The sequence below is a fragment of the Aotus nancymaae genome, unplaced genomic scaffold, assembly GCF_030222135.1.
Source record: "Aotus nancymaae isolate 86718 unplaced genomic scaffold, 86718_ANA_hifiasm-v0.15.2.pri h1tg000036l, whole genome shotgun sequence".
In the NCBI taxonomy this organism is placed as follows: Eukaryota; Metazoa; Chordata; class Mammalia; order Primates; family Aotidae; genus Aotus; species Aotus nancymaae.
In genome coordinates, this window is record NW_026988450.1 from 38,653,791 (window position 1) to 38,662,822 (window position 9,032).

General features: G+C 37.2%; 1 protein-coding gene across 3 annotated transcripts in view; it reads right to left on the reverse strand.

Annotated features, from left to right (window-relative positions):
- NBN (nibrin) overlaps window positions 1-8,760 on the reverse strand; it is a 54,161-nt gene extending 45,401 nt beyond the window's left edge. For all 3 annotated transcript variants that reach the window (XR_001109382.3, XR_001109381.3, XM_012465091.3), the window contains exons 1-5: window positions 8,633-8,760; window positions 6,782-6,915; window positions 5,399-5,547; window positions 4,756-4,915; window positions 1,889-1,992 (exon numbers count right to left, since the gene is read on the reverse strand). Coding sequence is in view for 1 of the 3 variants with exons in the window: in XM_012465091.3 (XP_012320514.2) it covers window positions 1,889-1,992; window positions 4,756-4,915; window positions 5,399-5,547; window positions 6,782-6,915; window positions 8,633-8,669 (584 nt within the window). In the remaining 2 variants the exon portion in view is untranslated. The remainder of the gene's footprint in view (window positions 1-1,888; window positions 1,993-4,755; window positions 4,916-5,398; window positions 5,548-6,781; window positions 6,916-8,632) is intronic.
- Window positions 8,761-9,032: the final 272 nt, after the last annotated feature.

A 9,032-nucleotide genomic window follows, 5' to 3' on the forward strand; every position in this document is an offset into this window, starting at 1 on the left:
CTTGTCCTCCACCCCGCAACAGGCCCCAGTGTGTGATGTTTCCCTCTCTGTGTCCATGTGTTCTCACTGTTCAACTCCCACTTATGAGTGAGAACATGCAGTGTTTGATTTTCTATTCCTGTGTTAGTTTGCTGAGAATGATGGTTTCCAGCTTCATCCATGTCCCTGCAAAGGGCATGAACTCATTCTTTTTTATGGCTGCATAGTATTCCATGGTGTATATGTGCCATATTTTCTTTATCCAGTCTATCATTGAATGGGCATCTATCAGGGTTGGTTCCAAGACTTTGCTATTGTGAACAGTGCTGCAATAAACACACATGCACATGTGTCTTTATAGAATGATTTATAATCCTTTGGGTATAGACCTAGTAATGGGATTGCTGGGTCAATTGATATTTCTGGTTCTATATCCTTGAGGAATCACCACACTGTCTTCCACAATGGTTGAACTAATTTACACTCCCACCAACAGTGTAAGTGTTCTTATTTCTCCACAGTCCTGCCAGCATCTGTTGTTTCTTGACTCTTTAATGATCGCCATTCTAAGTGGCATGAGATGGTATCTCATAGTGATTTTGAGTTGAATTTAATCTTTTAATTTTTAAAATTACCTGAAATATTCAAAGTTTTCCTATAGAGACAAGGTGTCTGGATTATATGTGAAACAATATGACTGGAAATACACAGTCCATCTATTATGTCATATAACAGGTACTTTAGGTAAGGAAGTTCTTGTGCTACTACACTGACTAAAACCATCTACCATTTTACAGTCCCAATCATTTTAACCATGCAATCTGAAAAAAAAAATTCCAAGTATCTCCCTCCTTAACCCTAATTTGTATTACTTTAAAGCATCACTAACTCAATGCATACAGTAGATAAATCTAGCCTGGTAGTTCACAAATTTGGCAAGGCATCAAAGAAAAGTACAACAAAATAATTAAGCTATTATGAAGCTTCCCAGATATTGTTGCAATTAGCAACAACAAACATTTATTTTAACAAGCACTTATTATGATATCAGGCAATGTGCTCAGAGTATATATAGTCATGTACCGCATAATGACATTTCAGTAGAAAATGGATCATATATACAACAATGGCCCCATAAGATTATAATACTACATTTTTACTGTACCTTTTCTATGTTCATATATGTTTAGATACATAAATACTTGCCACTGTGTTGCAACTGCCTATAGTATTCAGGGCAGTAACATACTGTACAGGTTTGTAGCCTAGGAGCAATAGGCTTATTCCACATAACCTGGGTATGTAGTAGGCTCTACCATCTAGGTATGTGTAAGTATACCCTATCATGTTAGCACAATAATGAAATCGCCTAAAAACGCATCAGTCAGAATGTATTCCTGTTGTTAAGCAACGCATGACTGAATCCCTAATACTTAAAATAACTCAGCTAAGTAAGTATTAGTCTCAATTGTGAAATAAGGTAACTGGGGCTCATAAGAACTGAGGTCCATTCCCAAGGCTACGGTGCTGTTAATATTCTGGACCATGTGGCTCCCAAAGAGGGTTGCCGCACCACACAATTCCAGAGCTAACTGTGGCGTGATGCCTGGAACTGACATATGTGCTCTTTTGAACACACCTCAGTGCCATTTACTATCTTTCCATTTTTTTCTTTAAATATTAGCATCTATTTAATATTTGTTTCACAGAGATACAGAATGACCAACAAAGAAATTTGGGGAACGCTTTCTTTACATACTAACAAAAAACCTTCCATTAATAATACTGAACTATACACAGCAACTATTACATCCTGAAACAATCATTAAAGAGGGAATTAAACTAAATAAAAATCAATGCTAAATATATTATAAGTAACATCTTGTTATACTTAAAATATATAATATACCTTTCAATTTGTGGAGGCTGTTTCTTGGACTGAACTGCTTTCAGGAATTCAGTAAAATATTCCGGCTTTACAATTGGACGTCCACAAATGAGTGCACATATTGTCTAAAATGAAGAAAACGTGAATATATATGCTAGCATTTTTTTAAAGAAAAGTTTTAAGTTATAAACTACGAAGAGGCTGTTTATATTCACAAAAAAATGTTTTTCCTTTATCTTTCAAAATTTATGAAGAAGCCACAATCCATAAAATAGAAGTCAGCATTTGGTCATTGCATCATTTTAGAACATAAATCACAATATAATCACTCAATTATAACAAGTCACCAATTATAATACTACTTTTTAAAACTGCTCTTTTGGGAGAGGTGGAATAACATAAAATAAAAGTGAATTTTAAAATCCATTCCACTTTAAAAGACATTAAAATGTTAAAAACGTATTTTAGGATTGAGGAAATGTAACATTATCTGCTGCAGGGAAGACAATATTAAGAGATTAACGAGATATTTTTAGACTGTCTTTCAAAAAGATTATAACTATGCAATAAAGCCTTTTTGAGAAAGTAAATAAATAATTTTTGGTAAAAGATCAAAATAAGTACATACAGACAAGGGGGAAAAAAACTTAAACTATGTGAATAAAGCTATAAGCCTCAAATACGATACATCCAAAAAATATGATAAACATCAGAAAATGCTACAGTGGGCAATGAAAATAAGATTCAGAATAACATAAATACGTCTTTTTTTTTTGAGACTGGGTCTCGCTCTGCTGCCCAGGCTGGAGTGCAGTGGTGCGATTTTGGCTCAGCTCACTGCAGCCTCAACCTCCTGGGCTCAGGTGAGGCCTGCCTCAGCCTCCTGAGTTTTTGGGACTACAGGAACATGCCACCATACTCAGCTAATTTTAAAAATTTTTTGTAGAGATGAAGTCTCACTATGTTGCCCAGGCTGGTCTCAAATTCCTGAGCACGAGCAATCCCCTCGCCTCGGCCTCCCAAAGTGCTGTGATTACAGATGTGAGCCACTGTACCCAGTCATAAATACGCTTTAATAACACAGGGAATTTCATTGTCTAAAAAGGGGCAAGCAGATTTAGAGTGTCTTTCAAGAATGGAAGCTGAAAGACACCAACTTCCACAGTGAAAGAAATAAAATAGCATGAAGCAGTAAGGTACAAATCAACATTGTATTGAATAAACTCTAATACATGAGACTTGGGATATTAATTGGTCCATGTCTTAGTTTACACTTCAGAAAATAAAAGTTGAACTGAAGCCTTTTTTTCGTTCTTGTTTTTTTTTAAAATAGCTAACGGTAAGAATAAATGATCTTTAAGTTTCTTTTTAGCTGTAATATTCAATGATTTAAAAAATATAAGCTAACCGTACTCTGAGAAAATTTACCAAAAAAAAATATAACAACAAGGTTTTCTATTTTGGCATATGAATGATCAGGAATTTTTTTTAACAAATTAATCTGTAAACCATGTTGGTGCCTGTAATGGAGCGATTCACAAGGTGGTCACCAGCATCCCAGTCGCTCAAGTGCCCAGGTTTGTCACAGACGTAGTAAAATATCTCTCAAAACAATCTAACTACCTTTGATCTTATTTCACACCAGCCAAGCAAGTGGATGATTACCTACTCTATTTCTTAGTGACTTTAATATCTTAAAGAGGACTGTGCTAGGGCCCACACTTAAATATTGTGATAAAGGTGCATCCCTACTGAAAATCATAAATGGACACTTTGCTTTATAAACCTACTGTGAGTTTGTATGCATATATTAGTACTCTAGAGGCTAATCACACTGCTGATTTATAAAATCAATTTCATAAACTCACAAAAATAAAAAGCCCTTGATCACAGACAATCCCACCAAAGTACAAGTTGAGTTCCATCTGAACAGCAAGCCTTTCTCCACGGTAACTCTTTAGCTATAAAATATAATTCTAGTTTAATTGTATTAAATACTAAAGGATTTTAAATAAAGGAATTTAAAAAAGGTATTTGTGGGTTTTTACTATAGATGCTAACCTAAAAGAATCCCACAAATCTATAGTCAACCTGTTTAAAAGGAGATGAATCACCTCTCAATGCCCATTCTTCACTCAGCTTTGGATATAACCAAATTTGATGAAAATGCAAAATTTGAAAACATATCAAAATATCTTACTGTTTTAATGAACAGTCAGCATCTTCTAAAGGCACATATCTACATATCTCTAGGTTGTGAAGACATATTAAGGCAGCATTGACCTACAAGAACTTAAGTCTTTGTGATCAGGGCCTTAAATCAAATAAATAGCAAGAGAGCATGAGAGAGTATCAGAGATTAGAGGAAGACAACTTGATAGAAGAGACATGAGATGCTAACTTTGAAGACTGGCAGTTAACCTCTAATTGCGTTGTTTTTAGACTGAAAACACAAACTATGCACTATAACAACCTTCTTGGTGGAAGGACAACAGAATCGCTTTTGAAAAATGCTAAACAAAGGCCAGGCACGGTGGCTCACGTCTGTAATCCTAGCACTTTGGGAGGCTGAGGTGGGTGGATCCCTTGAGGTCAGGAGTTCAAGACCAGCCTGGCCATCGCAGTGAAACCCCATCTTAAAAAAAAAAAAAAGCTGAACAAAATCTGAAATATAATTTTAGGTGCTTTTGCCTTGTCTCAGATAATAAACAGATTATCTGAAAAGCCACTCAAGCCTAAATGGTATATAAAGGCATGGAGTGGGCATATACAAATCCACAACTAACAGTTCTGATAGTTTTAAAGTAATTAAAAGAAAATCTGTGTATAGTAGGTAAGCTTAAATTCAAAGAACTTATTTTAACATAAGAACAAGACATTCAACCTACTTTAATGGTAACTTTAACTGATACCATGACAAGGTGAGTGCATTCTTCTGTCCAATTGTTTACAGTAAGTCCTCCAAGTTGCAATATAGCTTGATTTAAAGCAGTTTTCCCAGAGACATCTAAACAAGAAGAGCATGCGACCAAAGGCTCATACTCTATTCTGTAAATGAGAATAAGTTAAATAAAGTTACAGTATCATAGTTGCAGAGATGGCAACTTTTAGTACTTTAAACCTTTAAGCTCACATCATAAACTGCTATCATAATTTTTATTTATTGTTATCCTCTGTAACTTATGAAATTATCAATTCTTCATTATTATTAAGCTTTGTAACCTAGAAAATTATCAATTCCTAAGTCTTGAGTCCCAGTCAAGAAAAAACAATGACCAAAAGTTAACATTATACCTTCACCAATGAGGAATCAAAGAAATATAGTTCACATGAAGTACCTGAGGGCCCACTCAAACTCCCATCACCTTGATGTACAAAACGCACTAACCACCTGTGGCACAGAGTCCAATACTGTGCTAAGTAGGAACTAAATCACACTGTTTTAAATTCACTAATCAGAAATATCATTTTCCTTTAGAATTTGGTTGAAATAAAGCTGCCCATTTTAATATCAATTCAAAAATTTCTTACCTGAATTTACTTGCAAACACTCCAAAGGTAATACTATCCCCCGACTTCAAAGTTTGGGAAAAGCCATTCTGCATTTTTTCCTCATTAACAAATGTACCATATTTAGAATTATCTTTTAATGTCAATATAGGGATTTCATCTGTTTGACTCTGCAAAGTTAGCAAATAATTTAAAGTCTTTTACCACTCAGTACATTCACTTCTCAGAGAAAAAGGTTTCAAAAGAAAATGCTGATCTTTTTGAACAGACAATAGACAGGTGGCTAACCTCCCAACACAGCAGACAACAGTTACCGCTTTGGTTGCCTTCAGAGGAAGATCACTTAACTAACAATTCCTATTTCTCCTTAGGGAAATTTCTTAACCCAGGATTAGCCCTCCAAGAACACACAGTTTCTTTATTTGTGTAAGTCAACAGGGACTTTCCTGACCTCTCACACACACGTGAGAATTTTTTGCTTTGGTGCAGTCTGTTATACTTAGAACATGACAGTTTCATTCCTAGATTTTCTTTTTCTTTTATGCTATCAAAACCACATTGTAAAAATTAGTCACATGAGAATATGAGGGTATAGGCTAGTGTTTCTTAGTAACAATTTTATTTTTTCTGTAGAAATTTCCACAATGTTTTTCTATACCTAAAAGAATAGAAACAAAACCTAAACAACACTGAACAAATCCAGATCGCACATATGCAATCTTTGCTTAAAATAATGGTTTTTCTTTATTATCACCAGTGTTATCATGAGTATAGATATTTATATATTTTTTAGCACTTTTATCACCCACAGTTGTGATCAAAACAAACTTGAAGCCATTAAAGGAGCTGTGGGGCATAAGTAAGCATTTCCCTAATAAAACAAATCAATTCTCACTGCAAAAACTTGTGTTATGAGAAATGCCCGTATCCACATAGCTACATAACACCTTTAAGAGCTGGAGTCATGAAGGTTTGTTCATTGTTCTGTTTCCAGGCCTGGCACAATTACTGACACGTATAAAAGTAATTGCTGTTTTTTGCCATTACTGTTAACTTTGCCATTCCTGTTAATGGCAAAAACAGCAATTCCTTTTGCACCAACCTAATAGGAAACAATAAATGTTTAGTAAACAAATAAAAAAAAACTATGTCCTACTTCCTCTGACTTTTTTACTCACTAAAACACGGAGTAAATTACTGAAATAGAAACTTCAAATCTCAAAATAAACATTACCACTGGTACCACTGCCAAAATATAAGTATTTAATTTTGTAAACATTAAAAAAGTCTACACAGCTCTGTAAAATGACGTCCTATGAACTCTCTCTCACATACACACCAAGAGAATATTTTGTGATTTCAACCCTCTTAATGGAAGCTAGTGAAATAAAATTAGTAACATACCAGGTTGGTTACAGAAAAGTTAGCAGTTAACACAGCATGATTTCGGCTGATTGACTGATCGTTTTCAATTAGAATGGCACAGTTTTTCCTTCCAACGACGTACTCAATGCCAGTTAAAAGTCTGTATGGTTCTCCTAAGATAATTTTTTTTTAAACAAAGATAAATTCATAGACACATGCACATGAACACACACACATACATGTAAGTGTATACGATATAGGTATGACAAATGTAAAACTTTGTTATTCAAACGTTAATCAACTTTATATATGACAAACTGTGTTTTCAATAAAACCTCACTGCAAAGGTTATCTAAATATGTTTCAGGAGTAAAAACAAAAAAATTTAAAATATAATAAAAAACAATAAAGTTGCTGGTTTTAGGGCCAGCCCTCCAGAAAAAAAAAAAATAATAAAATAAAATATAATAAAAAAGGAAAAAAAGTTATCTAAATAGCTTAGAAGGCTATATCATTTTTTCTAAAGGAAAAGCAATGCTGAAAGGAGTCAATGCTAAATGTTAAAAACTTAATGTATTAGCTACCAATCACAATATTATGTTTAGACCTTGATAAATGAATTCAAAAATTCATCAGGAAATTATAAAAAAGATAGTCAAGAGAAATGTGAATAATATTACAGGAGCTTGCCCTACCAGATGGCAAAATATGCCACAAAACTAAAAGTATGGCATTGGACCAAGAGTAAACAACATAGAGGCCGGGCGCGGTGGTTCACGCCTGTAATCCTAGCACTTTGGGAGGCCGAGGTGGGTGGATCACCTGAGGTCAGATGTTCAAGACCAGCCTGGCCATCATGGTGAAACCCCATCTTTAAAAAAATAAAAAATAAAAAAAATAAAATAAAAGAGTAAACAACATAGACCAATGCAACAAAGTCCAGACCAGACGCACGTGTGCATTTTTTGAAATTTTGTTTTCATCTTAAAGATAGCATCTCCAATCAGTGGGAAAGGGTTATCAGTTTCTTTTAAAATTGGTGTAAAGCATAACTTGTTGGAGTGACCGCTTACATATTGGAGACATGCGGAGTTTAGTCTGGGAGCACGATTTCGTTACCTGAGTGGCAGGGAGATTAGGGCAGATAAAATTAGGGAGTCCAGGAGAACCACGTCTCCAGGGATGCCTTTATCTGTGAGTCTTCACAGTATATTTATTTAGTTTGATCCTCTCCATACTCTCTTATCCTGACTGTCCATTTAGTCTCTACATAGATCTTTGACAATAATCATGTAAACTTCCTGAGGACAAGACCCTCCATACCCACCACGGGCAACCAATTAACATGTGATCACATTTCCCACCGCTGGAAATGAAGGGAAAAAAATCGACTTTTCCCGTTGTTCTGATGACATCATGGAAACGGAGTCTGAAACAAAACTGAAAGTAAGCTTTCTCGCGGTAGCCATTTCCTCAAACTGTCCGGTGGTTCTTCACAAGACAAGTGTGGCCCCCGTGTGGTCCGCCTGTGCGAACTTCCAGCCAGGGGTACCCACCAGGCGCCGGCTGCCACTCACCCGCAGGCCATCTAGCCAGAGCGGGGCAACCGCGGGTGGGTGGGGCCGGGGGGCAGGAAGAGTCAGGGGAGGGAAGCGCAGGGCGGCCGCCAGGGGGCGGTGCAATCACCCTACCGCCTGAGCTGAATTCCTGGCCGCCGCGCAGCCCGGGAAGACCGCGCGCTTCCCACACAGCGAACTCGCCTCTTCGGCAACCGCTTCCGTAGCGTCCTTGGGCGGGAACGGGGGCGAAGCAGGAAGCATCGCCCATAGGCCCTTCCGGAGGCAGCTGCTACCGGGAAAATGGACCCCAAGGCTTCCCTTCCACACTTACCTCCTGCCGGGCCCCCGGCGGGCTGCAGTTTCCACATGGGTCCGGCTCCTCAGGGCTGGGGCCGACGCGCGACCGCGTAACTGAGGCTGGTAGACTAGCGCAGATACGGCGCCTGCAGTCGGCACGGATCCGGGACGTGCGCGCTCCCGGGAGCCACGCAGGATGCCTTAGAGACCAAGGGAAGAGGCGGGAGTTCGACTTGGGCGCTTGGGCGCCACCTGGTGGTTGGAATAGGAACCGCACAATCTGTAATGAAATGTGCTGCTGTTAAAAGGGTGTATTTCAAGGTGACACCGAATGTAAGATTAACTACGTTTTCTGATTATGCATGAAAATAATTTTAAAAACTAACTCCAAAAAAAAAAAAAAACTAACTCCAAAGCAACATAAGGAAAGTTTC